This window comes from Bombina bombina, chromosome 3 (assembly GCF_027579735.1).
Source record: "Bombina bombina isolate aBomBom1 chromosome 3, aBomBom1.pri, whole genome shotgun sequence".
In the NCBI taxonomy this organism is placed as follows: Eukaryota; Metazoa; Chordata; class Amphibia; order Anura; family Bombinatoridae; genus Bombina; species Bombina bombina.
This window is the reverse complement of record NC_069501.1, coordinates 646577485-646601556: the sequence shown is the minus strand read 5'-3', so window position 1 is coordinate 646601556 and position 24072 is coordinate 646577485. Positions and strand designations below refer to the sequence as shown.

Sequence of the window (24072 nt, the reverse complement as noted above, 5' to 3'; positions counted from 1 at the left end):
GTAAAATAAATCCTAACCTAAGTTACAATTAAACCTAACACTGCACTATTATAGTAGCGGTCAGCATATTAGGGGTTAATACTTGAAGTTAGGGGGCGGCGATGTTAGGGAGGGCAGATTAGGGGTTAATACTATTTATTATAGGGTTTTTGAGGTGGGAGTGAGGCGGTTTAGGGGTTAATACATATATTATAGTGGCGGCGAGGTCCGGTCGGCAGATTAGGGGTTAATAATTGTAGGTAGGTAGCGGCGACATTGGGGGGGGCAGATTAGGGGTTATTAAATATAATATAGGGGTCGGTGGTGTTAGGGGCAGCAGATTAGGGGTACATAGGTATAATGTAGGTGGCGGCGATGTACAGAGCGGCAGATTAGGGGTTAATAATAATATGCAGGGGTCAGCGATAGCGGGGGTGGCAGATTAGGGGTTAATAAGTGTAAGGTTAGGGGTGTTTAAACTCGGGGTTCATGTTAGGGTGTTAGGTGCAGCCATAGGAAGTGTTTCCCCATAGGAAACAATGGGGCTGCGTTAGGAGCTGAACACTGCTTTTTTGCAGGTGTTAGGTTTTTTTTCAGCTCAAACTGCCCCATTGTTTCCTATGGGGGAAACGTGCATGAGCACGTTTTTGAAGCTGGCCGCGTCCGTAAGCAACGCTGGTATTGAGAGTTGCAGTGGCGGTAAATATGCCTGTACGCTCCCTTTTTGGAGCCTAACGCAGCCATTCAGACAACTCTAAATACCAGCGTTGTTTAAAAGGTGCGGGGGGGAAAAACACGCGTAGCTAACGCACCCCTTCTAACGCAAAACTCTAAATCTAGGCGTTAGTCTATTAATAATTTATCCAATCTATCTATTGCTTTTCAGATCAGCTATTCAGTTGCTATGGCATGTAGCATTAAATTGGGTAACTATTTAGGTGCTGGAGAGACGGATAAAGCTAAGAAGGTAGCACAACTCAGTTTTCTTGTAACAGGTATGGTACATTTGAAACCTTAAACCACTGTTTTTTATCTTAATTTATGAAGTACCAGTGATAGGCCACATACAGTTAGGAGAACAGTAAGTTTATTAATGTTTAGCTTTGAGTATACATATAACTTTTTAAAGTATTGCAATAAATTAACATAGTGTGAACATTTTCAATATATAGGCATCTTGTTTGCTCTTTTTCATGAGCTGTTTGACCTATTTGGAGGAAACATTCTAGAATAGTTACTGGAGTAATAAAGACTTTCCACTTAATGCAAAACTTGATATGTTTAGCAATATCATATGTCACCACCATTGGTGAGAACAGTTAGGGAGAGATATTAAGCAGTGTTATGTTTATGGAGTCTGGAGTGTGTAGTCCCAGTTTTCACAATTGGAAAACCCACAATTTTCAGAAGTAGATTAAAGGAAAAAGTATAATACAGTTTTTGTTAGTTTTTTGTTTATTATTATTTACGTAAAATTAAACATTTTCATGTCCGTTATAGATTTTATAAACTTATAGATTTTTTTTTGTAAATGTATTTTTTGTTGAAAAATGTAATCAGTGTCAAAATAGATTTGAGATTTAAAATAGTGAAATATACCTGTATATTAAATTAGAAGTGCCCATACTTAAGAGAGTCAGGGTGTACTTTTTTTTGCCACGTTTGTCAGTGTAACCTTCTTATGCATTTGCTCAGCAAAAAAAAAAAATAATCTGAGCTTACATGTGAAAATGTATCTTCATTTAACTTTATAATTATTTTAAGAAAGGCCGAGTTACTGATATAGAATATACTTGTGCAAATCACATCTATTGTAAAAGAAATGTTCTCCTTGCTATTTGTTCTACCATTTGATTCCAACAAATGTATGTATGAATGTATGAATCTAATATTTGAATTTTACATTGAAGCCCTGAGAATCAGCATTACAAGTTTAATATTTCAATATTCAAACATTAAATTATATATCCAGTGTCATGTGATAAAGGGAAAGTTAACATTTGTCTAAAAAGGCTATCTTTGCCTAACACTATTGGTCCAACAAGAATCTTGTTAGAAATGGATTCATTTCTGCTTGGTAAGCAAGAGACATGAAAGGTTTAACATGTAGTTCCATACTGAAATAAAATTGCATATGTTTCTGTACTAAATATTTTTTTCTTTTGCAGCTTTCACCACATTGTTTCTAATCAGCATTTTGCTTGGTCTTAGGACCCCAATTGTCTCACTTCTTACCAATGACAAGTAGGTGATTTATTTCTACTCTCATGAAAGTTTAATGTTAAAAAATAACAGTCATGTCCTAAAGATAAGAGCTGTAACTTGCAAATGTAGTTCTCCTGTTGCTCAGTATGTTCAAACCTATATTACCCCTTTGAATTAAGTAATCTCTTACTAAAGGCTTAACAACCCCCCAAACAATTATTACATTTCTGATGTTAATAAATATTGTTTATGCTATTTTTGCTATCAAGCATAAAAAAAACTAAAACATTACTATAAAACAGACAGATGTCCCCTCATATGGTAGATTCCAATCTTCCTGTTTATTCCGATCTGAAAACTAACCTACTTGGGACTAATCCCACCACTATAGAAATCTTTGAATATGCATGCACCTTTTATATATTTGAGAATGTATTAGAGTTGGAAAATTCAGAGTTGTGAGTAACATCCCATGACAAATTAACACCTGGTACTAAGCTCAAGCACTTGGGGGGTTAAATATACTAGCCAATATCATACTTACACCAGCATTAACCCTCCATTATAGCAAGACCTAAACTAAAATAAACACCCACAAACCTAGCATTACTCTCCCTCAAAACCACATAAACATATTAATCCCAAAACCTCAACATCCTGCAATATAGTACAACCTAAATATTTCACCTATAACCTGCCAGCATCCCCCACTGCAAAACCCCTTGTAATAGATATCTTGGGTGACATCAATATAGTCTAGAAACTACCTTCAGATGCTCCAATAAGCATGCAAACCACATCTTCTGGTCCTCTAGAATTATCAAAGAAAAGAAGAAGAAGGCGCCGCCATAGTGCACAATCAGTAGTTCAAATGCGTATCTGCACAAATACTTAATGTACTTACAAGATTCAGGGCACTTGAAAAGTACTACATAAGCCTCCTGGACTCTTATAAGTCATCCAGACATCTTTTTCCTTGTGTGTTCCAAAAAGGTTCTGCTGCCAACAGCTTGTAGTTTGATTAGACTGTCAGTGACAGGGATAGTTGGATTGCTGCAACGGCTTCAAGGCTGTGATTCACAGCACATACAATAAGACCATATAAAAGTTCCACAATAGTGGACAATGGTTAAAAGTATATATAAAAAAGGTTGTGGAAAAGTCTGAAATAAAATAAGACTTTCAGCTAGATTACGAGTATTGAGCACTATAGGGTTTTTAACGACTGCAACAAAAGCGGCGTTATTTCACCCCCTATAGCGCTGCTATTACGAGTTTAAAAAAAGCAGGCTCGTGCGGGCAATATGGTTGCGTTGAGCTCCAAACCACACCGAAATCAATCGCTGCTGTTACACGCTCATGCACGATTTCCCCATCGACATCAATGGGGAGAGCCGGCAAAAAAAAAGCCTAACACCTGCGATCGTGGAACGAAAAGCTCTGTAACGCATCCCCATTGATGTCTATGGGGAAAAAAAATTGAATGTTAAAACCTAACACCCTAACATTAACCCTGAGTCTCTAAATACCCCTAATCTGCCGCCCCCAACATAGCCACCACCTACATAAACTTATTAACCCCTAATCTGCTGCCCCCAACATCGACGCCACCTACATACATTTATTAACCCCTAATCTGCGCCCCTAACATTGCCGCCACCTACATACATTTATTAAACCTAATCTGCGCCCCTAACATTGCCGTCACCTACATACATTTATTAAACCCTAATCTGTGCCCCCAACATAGCTACCACCTACATAAACTTATTAACCCCTAATCTGCTGCCCCCAACATTGCCGCCACCTACATACATTTATTAACCCCTAATCTGCCACCCCTAACATCGTCGCCACCTACATACATTTATTAACCCCTAATCTGCGCCCCTAACATTGCCGCCACCTACATACATTTATTAAACCCTAATCTGCCGCTCCCGATGTTGCCGCCACTATACTAAACTTATTAACCCCTAAACCTCTGCCCTCCCACATCGCTACCACTAAATAAATAACCCCTAAACCTCACCCTAGCAAAACCCTAACCCTAAGCCTAACGTAACCCTAACCCTAACACCCCCTAACTTTGACATAATTAAAATACGCATAAATTAAAGTTACAAATATTAACTAAATAATAACTATATAAAACTAAATACATACTTACCTGTAAAATAAAACCTAAGCTAGCTACAATATAACTAATAGGTTTTATTTTTATTTCACAAGTAAGTTTGTATTTATTTTAACTAGGTAGACTAGTTAATAAATAGTTATTAACTATTTATTAACTACCTAGTTAAAATAAATACAAACTTTCCTGTGAAATAAAACCTTACCTGCCTTACACTAAAACCTAACATTACAGAAAAAACACTAAAATTACTAAAATAAAATTTACTAAATTATAACCCCCCCCCCACTAAATTACAAAAAATAAGATACAAATTATCAAAAATAAAAGCGAATTATACCTAATCTATTAGCCCTATGATAATAAACCCCCCAAATAAAAAAGTCCCCCCCAAATAAAAAACCCTAGCCTAGAATAAACTACCAATAGCCCTTAAAAGGTCCTTTTGTGGGGCATTGCCCCAAAGATATCAGCTCTTTTACCTGTAAAAAAAAAATACAAACACCCCCCCAACAGTAAAACCCACCACCTACCCAACCAACCCCCCCCCCCCCCGAAATAAAAAACTATCTAAAAAAACCTAAGCTAACCATTGCCCTGAAAAGGGCATTTGTATGGGCATTGCCCTTAAAGGGACAGTATACACTCATTTTCATATAACTGCATGTAATAGACACTACTATAAAGAATAAGATGCACAGATACTGATATAAGAATCCAGTATAAAACTGTTTAAAAACTTACTTAGAAGCTCTCAGTTTAGCTCTGTTGAAAAGGTAGCTGGAAAGCCCACTGCAAGTGGCAAATAAGACACTTCCCCCTCCCCCTTCCTTGCATATGATAAGACCCTTTACTCAAACAGAAGCAAGCAGGAGTAGGTATATGACGGTATTCTCATAAAACTATGGGACTTGGTTAGGAGTCTGAAAATCTGAGCAATGTTATTTAAAAATAAGCAACACTATACATTTAAAAAAAAACAAAAAAAAACTTTATAGGCTATATACATAGATCATCTACAAAACATTATGCAAAGAAAAAAATGAGTGTATAATGTCCCTTTAAAATGGCATTTAGCTCTTTTGCCATGCTCTGAAATCCACGCCGGATAGATGAAGATAGAAGATGCCGTCTGGATGAAGACTTCTTGCCGCTTGGATGAGGACTTCGCCGGCTGGATGAAAATCGAAGAGGCAGTCTGGATAAAGACTTCTTGCCACCTGGATGAGGACTTTGCCGGCTGGATGGATCCTTCAAGCGGGACTTCAATAACTGTAAGTGGATCATCAGGGGTTAGTGTCAGGTTTTTTTAAGGTTTTTTTGGGTGGGTTTTTTTTTTAGCTTAGGGTTTGGGCGAGTCATAAAAGAGCTGTTTGCCCTTTTCAGGGCATGGTAAAAGAGCTAAATGCCATTTTAAGGGCAATGCCCATACAAATGCCCTTTTCAGGGCAATGGTTAGCTTAGGTTTTTTAGATAGTTTTTTTATTTGGGGGTTTGGTTGGTTGGGTGGTGGGTTTTACTGTTGGGGGGGTGTTTGTATTTTTTTTACAGGTAAAAGAGCTGACATCTTTGGGGCAATGCCCCACAAAAGGCCCTTTTAAGGGCTATTGGTAGTTTATTGTAGGCTAGGATTTTTTTATTTTTGGGGGGCTTTTTTATTTTGATAGGGCTATTAGATTAGGTGTAATTCATTTTTATTTTTGATAATTTGTTTCTTATTTTTCGTAATTTAGTTTTTGCTATTTGTTGTAATTTAGTTTTATTTTTTATTGTATTTAGTTACTTTGTAATTTTTAGAGTAGTGTTAGGATTTTTTAATGTATCAGAGAGAACCTAAAAAGGAAGAACAGAGGCGCCACAAGCCTCTCACCAGAAATAGTGACACAACCGGAGTGCAGTACAAGGCAGCATCAGGACACTTGTCAGAGGAGGCGAGTACCCGGGCAGGCCAATCAGGAGGACAAAACAAGCCGAAAGTAGGCAAATCCAGAGTTCCGTGTAAATCAAACAGAAGCACGGATAGTGTAAAACTACAATCTTTTATTTGTACAGACAAATAGCGACGCATTTTTCAGCATATAATACAGCTTTTTCATCAGGCTACATCATTTTTTAATTTTTTTAATGTGTAGTTTAGGTTTCTTTAATTGGTAGTTATTTTACTTGTAGTTTAATAATTATATTAGTTTAATTGTTATTTTAAAATTAACTTTTGTAATTTGACAGGTAAGTTTTAATTTAATTTAAGATAGGGAAATTGTAATTTTAATATAAAGTTGTGGGGCTTGCGGTTTAGGGGTTAATAGTTTATTTAAGTATATTTTGTTGTGGGGGCTTGCGGTTTAGGGGTTAATATTTTATTATAGTATATTTTGTTGTGGGGAGCTTGTGGTTTACGGGTTAATAGGTTTACTATAGCAGCAGTATGTGCGGATGGCAGAAAAGGGGTTAATAATATTTAAATAGTGTTTGCGATGCGGGAGGGCAGCAGTTTAGGGGTTAATGGGTTTATTATAGTGGCAACGATGTCGGGAGGGGTTCATAAATTTTATTAGTGGGGTGATGTCAGCAGCGGCAGATTAGGGGTTAATAATTTTAATATAGTGTTTGTGCAATGCGGGAGGGCCTTGGTTTAGGGGTTAATAGGTAGTTTATGGGTGTTAGTGTACTTTTTAACACTTTATTTATGAGTTTTATGTTACAGCTTTGTAACGTAAAACTCATAACTACTGACTTTCAGATGGCGGTTTGGATCTTGTTGGTATAGGGTGTACTGCTCACTTTTTAGCCTCCCAGGAAAATTCATAATACTGGTGCTATGGGAGTCCCATTGAAAAAGGACTTTTTTTTAAAAGTGTGGTACTGACATTGCATGACAGGCTAAAAGGCTTGCGTAACATCTATACCAACAAGACTTTAAATAGCAGCGTTAGGGAAAATGAAGCATTATGGGTCATAACACTGCTATTTGACTCATAATGCCAAACTCGTTATCTAGGTGTTTATTTGTTAAAACACAACATTTCACAGTATATTTACACCTGAGGAAACGGTCAGGCAAGACTGTGAAATGTTGTGTTTTAACAAATAAACACCTAGATTTAGAGTTTTGTCGGTAAAAACCAGCGTAGCTAACGCTGCTTTTTTTCCCAATGCACCCTTAAAGTGAAGGTAAACTTACCTTGTTTACGTTCTTCATTAACATTCTTTATGCGAAAATAATATGAGTTTCATTCATCAATTTTGCAGCACTTATCTGTCAACAAAGTTATGACCGCAACTATTTGGTTTTACATAGTATCGTAATTCAACCCGTAATATAATTTTTGTTTTTTGCTTCTGGTCACGCTGTCCCAATAACCAATTGAAATTCTGGCCGTTAGGCGGCCGTCAAGCTACGTCATCGGAGTATTGGTTAATCTGCGCATGCGACAATTTACTTTCTGCAGATTTGGTTTTGTTGCGCGCTCCCGTTTCGCGCATGCGCATTCTCCCCCCCCCCCGGCAATAAAGAGTAAACGTCGTGATAGTTGCGGTCTAGAGAAAACGGTCACGTATTTAAAAAAATTATAGCCACTCTGTTTGAAATATAACATAGTACTGAATGAATACATTATTGGTATTCATTCAATACTATGTTGCTAGCGTGATTGACGCATGCTCGTTTTAGACCTGTTCAATGTGAACGCGGATTTTACATATACGTATGGAGCGGGTGGGACCGCTCTATACGTCAGCACAAAGAAATCAAGGAAGTAGATGATGAGCGAAGTTAGCTCGGTAACGGTAGGAAATTTTATAGATAAAGTTGAAAATATAAAATGAATAAAAAAAAAAAGTTAGCGATTTCAGTATATTTGACATATAGAGTAGATTTATGTGTTCTAGAGGCTCAAACTTTACTTTTACTTTAAGACAACGCTGGTATTTAGAGTTGTCTGAGTGGCTGCGTTAGGCTCAGAAAAGGGTGCGTTGAGCATAATTTAGCTCCACTTCAACCCTCAATACCAGCGTTGCTTACGGTAGCGGTAAGCTGGAAAAACGTACTTGTGCACGATATCCCCATAGGAAACAATGGGGCAGTTTGGGCTAAAAAAAACTAACACCTGCAAAAAAGCAGCATTCAGCTCCTAACGCAGCCCCATTGCTTCCTATGGGGAAACACTCTCTAAGTCTACACCTAACACCCTAACATGACCCGAGTCTAAACACCCTTAACCTTACACTTATTAACCCCTAATCTGCCGCCCCCGCTATCGCTGACACCTGCATTATACTATTAACCCCTAATCTGCCGATCCGGACACCGCCGCAACCTACATTATCCCTATGTACCCCTAATCTGCTGCCCCTAACATCGCCGACCCCTATATTATATTTATTAACCCCTAATCTGCCCCCCCAATGTCGCCGCTACCTTACCTACACTTATTAACCCCTAATCTGCTGACCGGATCTCGCTGCCACTATAATAAATGTATTAACCCCTAAACCGACGCACTCCCGCCTCGCAAACACTATAATAAATTGTATTAACCCCTAATCTCCCGCCCGCACCATCGCCGCTACTATAATAAAATTATTAACCCCTAAACCTAACTCTAACCCTAACACCCCCCTAAGTTAAATATATTTTAAATTAAACGAAATAATATTCCTAAAATTAAATAAATTATTCCTATTTAAAACTAAATACCTAAAAAATAAACCCTAATATAGCTACAATATAACTAATAATTACATTGTATCTATTTTAGGATTTATATTTATTTTACAGGCAACTTTGTATTTATTTTAACTAGGTACAATAGCTATTAAATAGTTAATAACTATTTAATAGCTACCTAGTTAAAATAATTACACAATTACATGTAAAATAAATCCTAACCTAAGTTACAATTAAACCTAACACTACACTATCATTAAATTAATTAAATAAATTACCTACAATTAGCTAAACTAAAATACAATTAAATAAACTAATCTATAATACAAAAAAAACCACTAAATTACAAAAAATAAAAAAATATTACAAGAAGTTTAATCTAATTACTCCTAATCTAAGTCCCCTAATAAAAAAAAGCCCCCCAAAATAAAAAAAAATCCCTACCCTATTCTTAATTACAAAAGTACTCAGCTCTATTACCAGCCCTTAAAAGGGCTTTTTGCGGGGCATTGCCCCAAAGTAATCAGCTCTTTTACCTGTAAAAAAAAATACAATACCCCCCCAACAGTAAAACCCACCACCCACACACCCCTATTCTAACCCACCCAAACCCCCCTTAAAAAAACCTATCACTAACCCCCTGAAGATCTCCCTACCTTGAGTCATCTTCAATCAGCCGAGTCGAAGTCTTCATCCAATCCGGGCAATATAGTCCTCCATCCGGTCAAAGTCTTGATCCAAGCGGCAAAGAAGAGGTCTTCCATCCGGGTGATGTCTTCTTCCAAGCGGCATCTTCTATCTTCTTTCTTCCGGATCCATCTTCATCCCGCCGACGCGGAACATCCTCCTTCCCCGACGAACTAACGATGAATGAAGGTTCCTTTAAGGGACATCATCCAAGATGGCGTCCCTCGAATTCCGTTTGGCTGATAGGATTCTATCAGCCAATCGGAATTAAGGTAGAAAAAATCTGATTGGCTGATGCAATCCGCCAATCAGATTGAAGTTCAATCCAATTGGCTGATCCAATCAGCCAATCGTATTGAACTCGCATTCTATTGGCTGTTTCGTAAAAGGAACCTTCATCCGTCGTTAGTCCGTCGGGGAAGGAGGATGTTCCGCTTCGGCGGGATGAAGATGTATCCGGAAGAAAGAAGATAGAAGATGCTGCTTGGAAGAAGACATCGCCCGGATGGAAGACCTCTTCTTTGCTGCTTGGATCAAGACTTTGCCCGGATGGAGGACCTCTTCTTTGCCACTTGGATCAAGACTTCTACTGGATAGAGGACCACATCGCCCGGATTGGATGAAGACTTCGGCTAGACTGAGTGAAGACGACTCAAGGTAGGGAGATCTTTAGGGGGTTAGTGATAGGTGTTTTTAAGGGGGTGGTTGGCTGGGTTAGAATAGGGGTGTGTGGGTGGTGGGTTGTAATGTTGGGGGGGTATTTTTTTTTTTTAAAGGTACAAGAGCTGATTATTTTGGGGCAATGCCCCGCAAAAAGCCCTTTTAAGGGCTGGTAATAGAGCTGATTACTTTTGTAATTTAGAATAGGGTAGGGATTTTTTTTTTATTTTGGGGGGCTTTTTTTATTTTATTAGGGGGCTTAGATTAGGTGTAATTAGATTAAACTTCTTGTAATTTTTTTATTTTTTGTAATTTAGTGGGTTTTTTTGTATTATAGATTAGTTTATTTAATTGTATTTTAGTTTAGCTAATTGTAGGTAATTTATTTAATTAATTTAGTGATAGTGTAGTGTTAGGTTTAATTGTAACTTAGGTTAGGATTTATTTTACAGGTAATTTTGTAATTATTTTAACTAGGTAGCTATTAAATAGTTATTAACTATTTAATAGCTATTGTACCTACTTAAAATAAATACAAAGTTGCCTGTAAAATAAATATAAATCCTAAAATAGCTACAATGTAATTATTAATTATATTGTAGCTATATTAGGGTTTATTTTATAGGTAAGTATTTAGTTTTAAATAGGATTAATTTATTTAATATAAGGAATATTATTTAGTTTATTATAAATTAGTAGGGGGGGTTAGGGTTAGAGTTAGGTTTAGGGGTTAATAACTTTATTATAGTAGCGGCAACGTTGCGGGGCGTGAGATTAGGAGTTAATAATTGTAGGTAGGTGGCGGCGATGTTAGGGGCAGCAGATTAGGGGTTCATAGGGATAATGTAGGTGTCGGCGGTGTCCGGTCGGCAGATTAGGGGTTACTTTTTTTTTATAGTGGCGGCAATGTGGGGGGGCCTCGGTTTAGGGGTACATAGGTAGTTTATGGGTGTTAGTGTACTTTGCAGCACAGTACTTAAGAGCTTTATATTCACACGTTAGCCCATAAAGCTCTTAACTACTGACTTTTTTTGTCGGTAGGAATCTTGACGGTAGAGGGTCTACCGCTCACTTCTCCCAAGACTCCAAATACCAGCGTTAGGCAGATGCCATTGAAAAGATAGGATACGCAATTGGCGTAAGGGGATCTGCGGTAGTCTGGAGTCGCGGTATGGAAGTGAGCGTTAGACCCTTTCCTGGCTGACTCTAAATACCAGCGGGCGGTAAAAAGCAGCGTTAGGACCCCTTAACGCTGCTTTTGACGGCTAACGCCAAACTCTAAATCTAGGTTAAAGTCTTATTTTATTTTAGACTTTTCCACAACTTTTTTATATATACTTTTAACCATTGTCCACTATTGTGGAAGTTTTATATGGTCTTATTGTATTGTATGTGCTGTGAATCACAGCCTTGCATCCGTTGCAGCAATCCGAATATCCCTGTCATTGACAGTCTAATCAAACTACAAGCTGTTTGGAGCAGAAGCTTTTTGGAACACACAAGGAAAAAGTTGTCTGGACGACTTATAAGAGTCCAGGAGGTTTATGTAGCACTTCTCAAGTGCCCTGAATCTTGTAAGTACATTAAGTATTTGCACAAATACGCATTTGAACTACTGATTGTGCACTATGGTGGTGCCTTCTTCTTCTTTTCTTTGATAATTCTAGACGATCTGACTTGACTACCAGCAAGTTTCTGGAAGAAGTAGTCTGCCACATATAATAACCCCCTGTGGACTGTACCCTTGAAATAATTTGGGACTAACCTGCAATTAATTGGGACTAACTTGCACTTTTTTGGATAGGTGAAATGAATTACTTACTTATGCGATCGTATATTGATACTATTGTATATATATATATATATATATATATATATATATATATATATATATGTTTGTAATTTGTAACTTTGATACACACATAGCATTTTTGCATTTTAGCACTTTTAAATCTGCACTTTCGTTTTACACTGTTGCACTTGTGTATTGCCACTGCAACTACTTAGTGAGCCATAGACGTTTAAGTTGTTTCCAAACTTTTACATATCTATATTGAATTTTGATTTAATTTAGTTTAATATATTTCATCATAGTATATATATATTATTGCTATTTTTGTACTTAGCACTAATTGCAAATTATTGTTATCACTCAATAGTATTGGGTTGGTGCATCCAACGTATTTATTGGTTTATCTTCTGGTCCTCGCCTACTCATGTGTCCGACTGACATGTAACCGTTAGAGTATCTGCTCTCTCTATACAAAGACAGAGGTCACTGGCGGTGACCTGAGGAGTCCACCAGCAGTCTGTGATAGCACAACCCGGACAGTCTTTACAAATACGTTACTCACTGGAGATTCAAGAAATATAGCTAAAAGGGAAAGATATCCTAAGGCACTCCATGCCAGTTCCACAATTTCAATTTAGACTCAAAATTGAATCTAAATTAAGAAATCAGTATAAATTCTTTATTAAACACACACACATATTTATACAAAACCCTTCCGATTATCCCAGTTCATATGAAAATCAAAATCTTGTAAAATAATCAATAGCATTTAAACTAATACAACCCCAGCCCAGTTTTCTCACAGAGGCATTTCCAGTTTTGTTCTTTTAATGGGAGATAAGGATGCTACTTACTTGTCTCGTGCCAAAGAGTCTGTTAGTAGGGCCATTAATCCGGCAATACACATCTCAATTAACAGCTGACTGGGCACACATCCCCACAGGATACAGAGCACTGTATAATGGTCATCATAGCCTAAGATAGCTGTCACACCCCTAAACTGATAAACCTTTAAACAGGAATTATCTTCTCTCCCCATTAACTTTTAAACCCTTGCAAAAACCTGACACCAAACCTACACCCTTAAGGTCTCTTTGCTCCACAAAATACTCACAAATAACTATATTTTCCTTCATGTCCTCCCAATAAATGTAATGGTCCAACACTTTCCAAGCCTACACAGTACAAAACCTTTTTAGGCCCAACGTATAAGTAGGTTACGACTTTAATTTTTGTTCCATCAATGTTCAATTATTTCTTTGCACTTGCTTAAAGCAAATGTTGTTTTTAAAGCCCCCAAATGATAGCTATCTAATGGCTAGATTATGAGTTTTGCGGTAAGAGCTGCTCGGTGCTAAATTGCACATTATTGTCACCGCTCACTTACCTAAAGCGCTAGTATTACAGGTTTTCATAAACCCGGCGTTAGCAGGCAAAAAGTGAGCGTAGAGCAAAATTGTGCTCCCTACCGCACTCCAATACAAGCACTGCTTAAGTCAGTGTGAGCTGGTTTTACATGCTCATGCACGATTTCCCCATAGACATCAATGGGGAGAGCCAGCTGAAAAAAAGCCTAACGCCTGCAATAAAGCAGCGTAAAGCTCCGTAATGCAGCCCCATTGATTCCTATGGGGAAACAAAATTTATGTTTACACCTAACACCCTAACATGAACCCGGAGTCTAAACACCCCTAATCTTACACTTATTAACCCCAAATCTGCTGCCACTCCAGACATCGCCGCCACTATAATAAACATATTAACCACTAAACCACAGCACTCCCGCATTGGAAACACTAGTTAAATATTATTATCTGCCGCCCCTAACATCGCTGCCACCTACCTACATTTATTAACCCCTAATCTGTTGCCCCCAATGTCGCCGCCACTATACTAAATTTATTTACCCCTAAACCTAAGTCTAACCCTAACACCCCCTAACTTAAATATAATTAAAATAAATTTAAATAAAACCTACTATTAATAACTAAATAATTAAGATTTAAGACTAAATACTTACCTGTAAAATAAACAATAAGCTAGCTACAATATAACTAATAGTTACATTGTAGCTAGCTTAGGGTTTATTTTTATTTTACAGGCAAGTTTGTATTTATTTTAACTAGGTAGAATAGTTACTAAATAGTTACACTGAAATTAAATAAATTACCTAAATTAAATACAATTACCTAAATTACAAAAAAAACCCACTAAATTACACAAAATATAAAAAGAAATGATCAGATATTTAAACTAATTACACCTAATCTAATAGCCCTATCCAAATAAAAAAGCCCCCCAAAATAAAAAAAAAAACCTAGCCTAAACTAAACTACCAATAGCCCTTAAAAGGGCCTTTTGCGGGGCATTGCCCCAAAGAAATCAGCTCTTTTACCTGTAAAAAAAAAATACAAACAACCCCCCAACAGTAAAACCCACCACCCACACAACCAACCCCCCAACTAAAATACTAACTAAAAAAATCTAAGCTCCCCATTGCCCTGAAAAAGGGCATTTGTATGGGCATTGCCCTTAAAAGGGCATTTCGCTCTTTTTCAATTGCCCAAAAGCCCTAATCTAAAATCTAGAACCCACAAAGATCCACTTACAGTTTTGAAGACCAGGCATCCATCCTCAACGAAGCCAGGAGAAGTCCTCAGTGAAGCGGCAAGAAGTCCTCAACGAAGCCGGGAGAAGTCTTCATCCAAGCCGGCAGAAGTGGTCCTCCAGATGGGTAGAAGTCTTCATCCAGACGGCATCTTCTTGTAGGGGTCTTTCCTTCGGCCGGGGGTCCCTGACTGGGAGTGGGCTGGCACCTTCCTTCACAGAGCCCTGGAGACTACCAAGAAATTGACGCAGACACAAAATAGTTTCTTAGCAGTTCTGTTTATTTGCAGTTATACAAAAGTCTTTTTAGTGTACCAAAAAGGAGAAGTAACTTTGGATATACCATATATGGTTATATAACATTTGGTTATCATGTTAGCTTGTCAGCAATACACAATATCTCATTGTCAGCAGTACACAATATATATCTTTGTCAGCAGAACATTATATTTTGATTATCAGAAAGAAAAGTGAGACTGCATATTACCTATGCAAGTCTGGACTTTTAAAGAGCCCAACGCATTGTCTGACTCCATTCCGGCCTCCTCCTTCCAACATTTATAAAAATGTTTAATAAATTCAACCAGTGTTTCCTTCTGACTTTGTTTGCATGATAATGCAATTGACATGCTTTGCTTATCTTTCTACACTCTATGCATTTCTACAGATACTTCTTTCCACATAGCAGCCCTCTTTACAGGATTATTTAATGAATAAGTTGTAGAGGTATTATTATCGATTTCACTAATGGTTTTAACCTTTTCCCAGTCCCATCCCGATTCAGTGTTATGGTCTTATAGTGCATCTATAATAATACGTATGTCTGTTTGTGTCATGTTCTGTCCTTCTAACATGCGCTTTAAATATTGAATGCATGCAGATGGGTACTGTCGGGGGTTAGGTGCTCCCTTAGTAATTTCACGCAGCTCACTAGGTGTTAAAGGTTTACTTATAAGTTGGTCACCCACAGTAAGAAAAGACATTTGATAAGGTACCTCATTGTCTTCCTGTTTATGTTATTATGCTTTCCCTGCCTTTCGCTGTGAATTTTCTCAAATTTCTGAAGACCATCGGCTTGTGCTCTAGTCAAGGCCATTGTGGGTGGCGAGAGGGCGTGAGTGAGGGTGGATATAGTTGGCGAAGAAGAGAGGGAGGATGAGTCATCAGAGGGAGGGGTGGAAAAAGAATTGGGGTAGAGGAGCCAGAGGTTGTAGAGGGGTGATATAGAGGAGTAGAGGGACCAGACGGGCCAGACGTTACTGAGCTACCTGAGTCATTTTGTCTTATTGAGTGAGGGTGGGTATAAGTGGTGATGAAAGAAGGGAAGAACTACTTTAATCATCAGAGGGAAGGGGTGGGAAAAGGATTGGGCTAGAGGACCCGGAGGGCATTGGCGTTAGGGGTGTAGAGGGGTGATATGGAAGGGTAGAGGGAGCAGACAGACTGGACATTACTGAAGTACTTGAATAATTTTGTCTTGGCCGGAGGGATGCTACTGCGATAGTTTGTATGTCATTGTCTGAGGGGGTCACTAAACTAGGGTATAACTTATTATATGATGGCAATGGAGGCTGTACCTGGGGTGGGGCCAAGGGACGTATATATACTATTTGCCTATGGTTTTCCTTGTTCCACTTTTTGTTCACCTTAGTGTTAGTGTCCTGCCAATACGGGGCAACTGTTAACCAATTCTCACCACCCTTTTTCATGTATTCCATATCCCACCCGGGATCCCCCTTATACCAAGGAAAAGCCTCTTCATCCCCTAGACACAACCCTTTGACATATTCATATGAAATTTATCATTATCCCTGTTTCTAGGGAATGGATCAGAGCTTCGCATGGCCTCCGTCCATCCCAGGGAACGACATATACGTATCCCTCGGGTGACACCCTTCCCACATAATCTTTACAAGATTCCCCTGGTCTAGGTGATGGAAATGCCTTAGACTGGGTTTTGCCCATTCTCAACTCTTAACTTATGGTATATGTAACAAAACTTATCTTATATGTAAAAATACAATATTAGCAGCAAGGTTTTTTTAGCAGCAAGTTAGTTACCTATCCTTTCGCAAAAAAACGTACTATCTGACCCGGCTGTACTGAACCATGAAGGTTTCGACAAAGTCCGTAATCAGATATTGGACTTGAAAGCTTAATTTTGCAACAGGATAAGATTTTATAACATCCAATCTATCTTCCGTTTGGTAACCACCGTGCTTTCGATTTTACTGGATCACGGTTTTTATCCTCACCAGTGAATCGGTGCATCTTGAAACCTCATGGAAAATTTATAGCTCTATTTTATACATTACATATAAACAGATTAACACAAAAATCAATTTTATGAAAAATATGGCAGTGAATACTAAGTATACAGAATTAGAGATAAACATATAAGCAATATATCAACCAGACTACTTAGTACACATAAAATAATGATACACCAAATGTACACAAAATGCCTGAATTCCGGTTACCAGTCTCCCAGTCAGCACCCAATACCTTTCCTATGTTTCTAACCAAGAAACTTTTTAATCCTTAAAAAAACGAGTCTTCCCAAAAGACCAAGTCTACCTTAGACTATAATACAAAAATATTTTCATCCTAATATTTAACTAGGATGGGATATTTGTGGATCCCGGAATAAGTGAAGGGATTATGTATATAAAATAATAACACTGTTCAACTTACCTCACAGGGTCACGTATCCCATCCCACCACTGCCACCAAGTTTGTAGGGGTCTTTCCTTCGGCTGGGGTCCCTGACTGGGAGTGGGCTGGCACCTTCCTTCACAGAGCCCTGGAGACTAACAAGAAACTGATGCAGACACCAAATAGTTTCTTAGCAGTTCTGTTTATTTGCAGTTATACAAAAGTCTTTATAGTGTACCAAAAAGGAGAAGTAATTTTGGATATCCCATATATGGTTATATAACATTTGGTTATCATGTTAGCTTGTCAGCAATACACATTATCTCATTGTCAGCAGTACACAATATATATCTTTGTTAGCAGAACATTATATTTTGATTATCAGCAGTAAAGAATATGTGTTTGTCAGCAGTACAAACCATCTGGCAACATATGCAAATATAATCAGAATGGATATGATACTAAATAATTACAGAATTATATAAAAATGTGACAATGTGGGGTTGCAGAAACAAGAACATGAATCTGTAACAGTATCCAGTAATACAGCATAGGAATAAAGCACAGTATGGGGCACAAATAATATAGCCCAAAGCATAGGAATAAAGCACAGTGTGGGTCACAAATAATATAGCCCAAAGCAAAAGAATAAAGCACAGTGCGGGGCACAAATAATATAACGCTACACTTCTATCTTCATCCATCCGACGCGGAGCGGGTCCATCTTCAAGACATCCAGTGAATACTAAGTATAAAGAATTAGAGATAAACATATAAGCAATATATCAACCAGACTACTTAGTACACATAAAAGAATGATACACCAAATGTACACAAAATGCCTGAGTTCCGGTTACCAGTCTCCCAGTCAGTACCCAATACTTTTCCTATGTTTCTAACCAAGAAACTTTTTAATCCTTAAAAAAACGGGTCTTCCCAAAAGACCAAGTCTACCTTAGATTATAATACAAAAATATTTTCCCCTAATATTTAAGTAGGATGGGATATTTGTGGATCCCGGAATAAGTGAAGGGATTATGTATATAAAATAATAACACTGTTCAACTTACCTCATGGGGTCACGTATCCAGACATCCCAACTCTCCATGAAGTTCAGGGAGTCTCCCTGATTGTAATAGCAGCTCCCTGATGTCAGCAAATGGAATGCAATCTCCCTGAAACTCCAAGTACCATGTTCCAATGTGGCCCAATTACTGAAAAGTGCTTCTTTAAGGAATGCCTTTAGTTACTGGGACGTTATAGAACCCTCAAAGCATGCATCAGTAACCAAAAAGCCCCCCCCCCAATTTTAATAAAATAAAACACAAATACTACCTTATTTACTGCATGTAATTAAATTTCTTATTCTAAAATATTCAAGCATTCAACAAGCATACGGTCACTGGAAAATAGGTTTGTTGTATGTGGTTGTGCAATAAAGCTGCTTTTTTTAAAGTGACTATAGTGGGAAGCTACTTTAACGAAAAGTCCCTTTCTTATTTAGAGTTTCAAGGTGTCCAATATATAACTGTGTGTGTGGGGGGGGGGTTGGCAGCGCAATAGCAGGTGAAGCCACCTCCCTGAAATGAGTTTTTGCAGGTTGGGATGTCTGCGTATCCCATCCCACCGCTGCCACCAAGTTTGTAGGGGTCTTTCCTTCAGCTGGGGTCCCTGACTGGGAGTGGGCTGGCACCTTCCTTCACAGAGCCCTGGAGACTAACAAGAAACTGATGCAGACACAAAATAGTTTCTTAGCAGTTCTGTTTATTTGCAGTTATACAAAAGTCTTTATAGTGTACCAAAAAGGAGAAGTAACTTTGGATATCCCATATATGGTTATATAACATTTGGTTATCATGTTAGCTTGTCAGCAATACACATTATCTCATTGTCAGCAGTACACAATATATATCTTTGTTAGCAGAACATTATATTTTGATTATCAGCAGTAAAGAATATGTGTTTGTCAGCAGTACAAACCATCTGACAACATATGCAAATATAATCAGAATGGATATGATACTAAATAGTTACAGAATTATATAAAAATGTGACAATGTGGGGTTGCAGAAACAAGAACATGAATCTGTAACAGTATCCAGTAATAAAGCATAGGAATAAAGCACAGTATGGGGCACAAATAATATAGCCCAAAGCATAGGAATAAAGCACAGTGTGGGGCACAAATAATATAGCCCAAAGCATAGGAATAAAGCACAGTGCAGGGCACAAATAATATAGCGCTACACTTCTATCTTCATCCATCCGAAGCGGAGCGGGTCCATCTTCAAGATATCCGGCATGGAGCATCCTCTTCTTCCGACGACTAATGACGAATGAAGGTTCCTTTAAATGACGTCATCCAAGATGGCGTCCCTTGAATTCCGGTTGGCTGATAGAATTCTTTCAGCCAATCAGAATTAAAGGTAAAAAATCCTATTGGCTGATGCAATCAGCCAATAGGATTGAGCTTCAATTCTATTGGCTGATCCGATCAGCCAATAGGATTGAGCTTGCATTCTATTGACTGTTCCAATCAGCAAATAGAATGCAATCTCAATCCTATTGGCTGATTGGATCAGCCAATAGGATTGAAGCTCAATCCTATTGGCTGATTTCATCAGTCAATAGGATTTTTTCACCTTTAATTCCGATTGGCAGATAGAATTCTATCAGCCAATCGGAATTAAAGTGACGCCATCTTGGATGACGTCATTTAAAGGAACCTTCATTCAGCAAGAAGACTTCGATTGAAGATGCGACATTAGGGGCGGCAGATTAGGGGTTAAAAAATATAATGTAGGTGTCAGTGATGTCGGGGGCGGCAGATTAGGGGTTAATAATATTTAACTAGTGTTTGTGAGGTGGGAGTGCGGCGATTTAGGGGTTAATGTGTTTATTCTAGTGGCGGCGATGTCGGGAGCGGCAGATTAGGGGTTAATAATTTTATTTTAGTGTTTGCGATGCAGGAGGGCCTCGGTTTAGGGGTTAATAGGTAGTTTATGGGTGTTAGTGTACTTTTTAGCACTTTAGTTATGAGTTTTATGTTATGGCGTTGTAGCATAAAACTCATAACTACTGACTTTCCGTTTACGGTATGGATCTTGGTGGCATAGGCTATACCGCACACTTTTTGGCCTCCCAGGCAGACTCGTAATACCAGCGCTGTGGAAGTCCCATTGAAAAAAGACTTCATGCAAATTGCGTAAGTTAATTTGCGTTAAGGCCAAAAAATGTGCGGTGCACCTAAACCTGCAAGACTCGTAATACCAGCGGTAGTGAAAAATCAGCGTTATGAGGCTTAACGTTGCTTTTTCACTCATAACGCAAAACTAGTAATCTAGCCGTAGATATTTAAAGTTATTATTTAATTTTGTATTAATCATTAAAGGGATTAATGTCAGAACTGGACCATTCTGACCTCTGCTTGGCTCTTACATTTTTAAGTTGGCAAGGGTTGTGAAAGGAGGCGATCCTTTAGAGATTGTTTCTTGAAATGGTTGTTGGTATAGGAGGCATAACTACTTTTGGTTGGGGTAACATAGGCAGTAAAAAAGCATTAGAAGATAAATGCTCATGGAGAAGGAGGTGTTGTAGAGGGAAACAGCCTTAGGTAGGTAGGTGTTTGTGGATGGAATGTTGTATGTAGTGAAAGGTAATCAGCTGGGAGATACTAGATGTCTAGGAGTTAATTTGTGTAGGGTTACAAGGAGCTGCTTGCAGTTAAGTGAGTAATAAGAAAACAATATGTAGCTTTAGTCAGGCTAGGAACATCCATTAAATGTAATACACTTTAAAATATCCTCTTGTAAAAGCAACAAATAAAAAATAACTGTAATAATGTTTCTTCAAGAACTGTAGTTTGAAGGCACATTCCATTGCCTGTTAATTTTTAATAAATTATGGAGTAGGTTAGGACAAGTGATATGAGAGCAGAAAGCCAAGTAAGATACTTTATGGCATCAATTATCTTCAAATTATGGATAATTTACTATGACTTTTTTTTGTTTACAAATGTTTAGCATTTTGATTAGTATGTACCTTTAAATAATGAATATTTCATGCACTGAGAAAACGGTATCATTATATATAAAGTTATCTTCCTATAGAGTGTCACTAAATTCTGAATGTTAAAGGGACTATGGGCCTGATGATCTAAATGCAAGATGATGTAAGAAGTCTTGTCAGTCCTGACAGGTTCCTCAAAGTAATTTTATAAAGACCCATTTTAGCTAGAGAGTTGTTTATCTCCCTATGTAGAGTTCTGGATGTGAAGGAGAAACACCAACATTACAATTTAATGCTCAGAAAAAGCCACCAAAGGTTTTGTGTGATTTCTCTCCAGTTTCTCTGAGTTTTTGATCATCAGGTCCTATGTACTCAGGCAGACAGCAAATAAAAGTTCATTGGATGCTGCAGGAAAATGTCCTTTCAAATGGACCAGGCTCTCTTTCTCAACCCCCAAAACACAATTTGACAAACAAATGTATGGCCATATTCCCTTTGGAACTTAAAATCTAGAAGGGTAGGAGGGTGAGAAACAGGAGGTGAAGGCCGCAAGGGTGAAAATGATGTTAAAATAGAGTTTGGTAAGGGCAATTATTAGGTGGGTTGGAATTCATTTGTTACTGAGTTGGGTGGTGGGCTTCCCAGAACAAAAATGTCTTTAGGGAGCGTTTAAAAGAAGGCAGATTAGGGAAAGCCTGATAGTGTGAGGAAGTGCATTCCAGTAGGTTGGTGATGCACAAGAAAAGTCCTGCAGTCTAGCATGGGAAGAGGTGATGACAAAAGATGGATATTAGGGAGTGGGCTGGAGTATATTTGTTGATTAGTGAGGACAGGTAGTGAGGAGTGGTGTTTGTAAGGGCTTTGTAGGTCAGAGTGAGAATTTAATTCTGATGTGAAGGTGGAGCCAGTGAAGGGACTTGCAGAGTGGTGCAGCAGATACAGAATGATAGGAAAGGTATATTAGCCATTTAGGATGGATTAAAAGGGAGAGGCAGAAGAGAGGAAGGCCATTTAACAGGTTATTACAGTAGTCAAGTCTGGAAATTACAAGGGAGTGAATTAGTTGCTTTGTAATGTAAGCATTTTGAAAAGGATAAATTTGGGATATATTACGTATGTAGTTGCAGCAGGATGAAGAGAGCAATTGGTTGTGTGGAATGAAGGACAGATTTTAGTCAAGTGTAACACTGAGGCAGCGGACTTGGGGTAATAAGGAGTAATGATGCAGTCGACAGTGATAGAAAATTCAGAGATCAGAGTAGAGCTAGAGGAGGGATTAAAAAGAGCTCAGTATTGGACATGTTATTCTTTAGATGGTGAGAGACCACCCAGGAAGAAATGCCAGATAACCAGTAAATTTCATGAGAAGGGAATGAGGGACAGAGAGCAGGGGTCGAGAGGTAGATCTGAGTGTTATCAGCATAGAGGTAAAATTTAAAGCCATAGCTGTTGGTAAGTTTACCCAGTGATGAAGTATAAATGGAGAAGAGTAGAAACCCAGGACAGAGCCGTGAGGTACTTTAACTGACAGAGGCATTGAAGAGGATGTGTTACCATTAAATTACATAGAAAGGAGCCTGTTAGAAAGATAACAGTGGATCCAAGAGAGAGCAGTGTCTAAAAGACCAAGGGCTCAATGATATAAACTTCGCCTGCACAAAGCCACTTTTCCTCTCGCAGGGCTGCCCTGGTGCAATGATCGTAAACTGCAGGGGCAGCCCCTGCAAGTGGCAAGATGGTTCCTATTAAAAGTATTGGAGCTCGCTGGATAGGGACACTTCGCTCTTTAGAGCGAAGTTAGCAGGGAGCAGGGGGAGCACATTAAAATTAAAATCCTGCAGCCAATATAACTCACATTATGCTGCTTTCTGCATAGAGCATCTTACATTCACCTATATTTTCGTATATACTTGTTTACCTATTTGGGTTATAATTATTTTGAGTGTTCTGAGAAAAGCTTGCCACCTTTTAATTGGCGAGAAAAAACTGTGATATCTTCAGTGCAAAAATCTTTATAGAATTACGCTGGGATTAGAGAGACATTTTCATATACACCCATGTTCAGCCCTTTATACGAAAAAACAACAATTACACTTTGCATTTTGTATTTATAAGTTCAAATTTCTGTGTGATTTTTGCACATCCAGTGTACTACAATTAAGATTTACGCTGTGCATATTTAATTTGATTTATTCCTGTGTAAATTACATACTAATATTACGTTTTTGTTAACATACTATTTTTGGTGACACATTTTGTTACGATTTTTGATGCACCTTAACAATACAATGTTTTCCTGCTTATTTAGGTGGGAATGGTTCAAATATTTGTTTTGTATGATGTTTAAAATACGAATTTTGCTGTGCACATTTCACATGAAAATGCAGTATACGCCCCTTAGTGAGACAACCTGTTTTAAGGGTAAAAAGTGGCTTTAGATCATTTTACCAGGGAAATAGAGGGACTGGCGAGTATTCTTTAAAGGGACAGTATACACTCATTTTCATATAACTGCATGTAATAGATAGTGATGTCGCGAACCTTAAAATGACTTCAATAGGCGCGCAAACTTTAAAACCCACAAGGACTCTTTCTGGCCACAATAGTGATGGAAAAGTTGTTTCAAGGGTACTAACACCTGGACTGTGGCATGCCGGAGGGGGATCCATGGCAAAA

The 24072-nt window shown here is 38.2% G+C and overlaps 1 protein-coding gene across 3 annotated transcripts in view; it reads left to right on the top strand.

Annotated features, from left to right (window-relative positions):
* LOC128653833 (multidrug and toxin extrusion protein 1-like) overlaps positions 1-24072 on the top strand; it is a 363968-nt gene that overhangs the window by 260708 nt on the left and 79188 nt on the right. For all 3 annotated transcript variants that reach the window (XM_053707365.1, XM_053707364.1, XM_053707368.1), the window contains 2 exons: positions 866-974; positions 2148-2223. In XM_053707365.1, coding sequence (XP_053563340.1) covers positions 866-974; positions 2148-2223 — 185 coding nt within the window. The remainder of the gene's footprint in view (positions 1-865; positions 975-2147; positions 2224-24072) is intronic.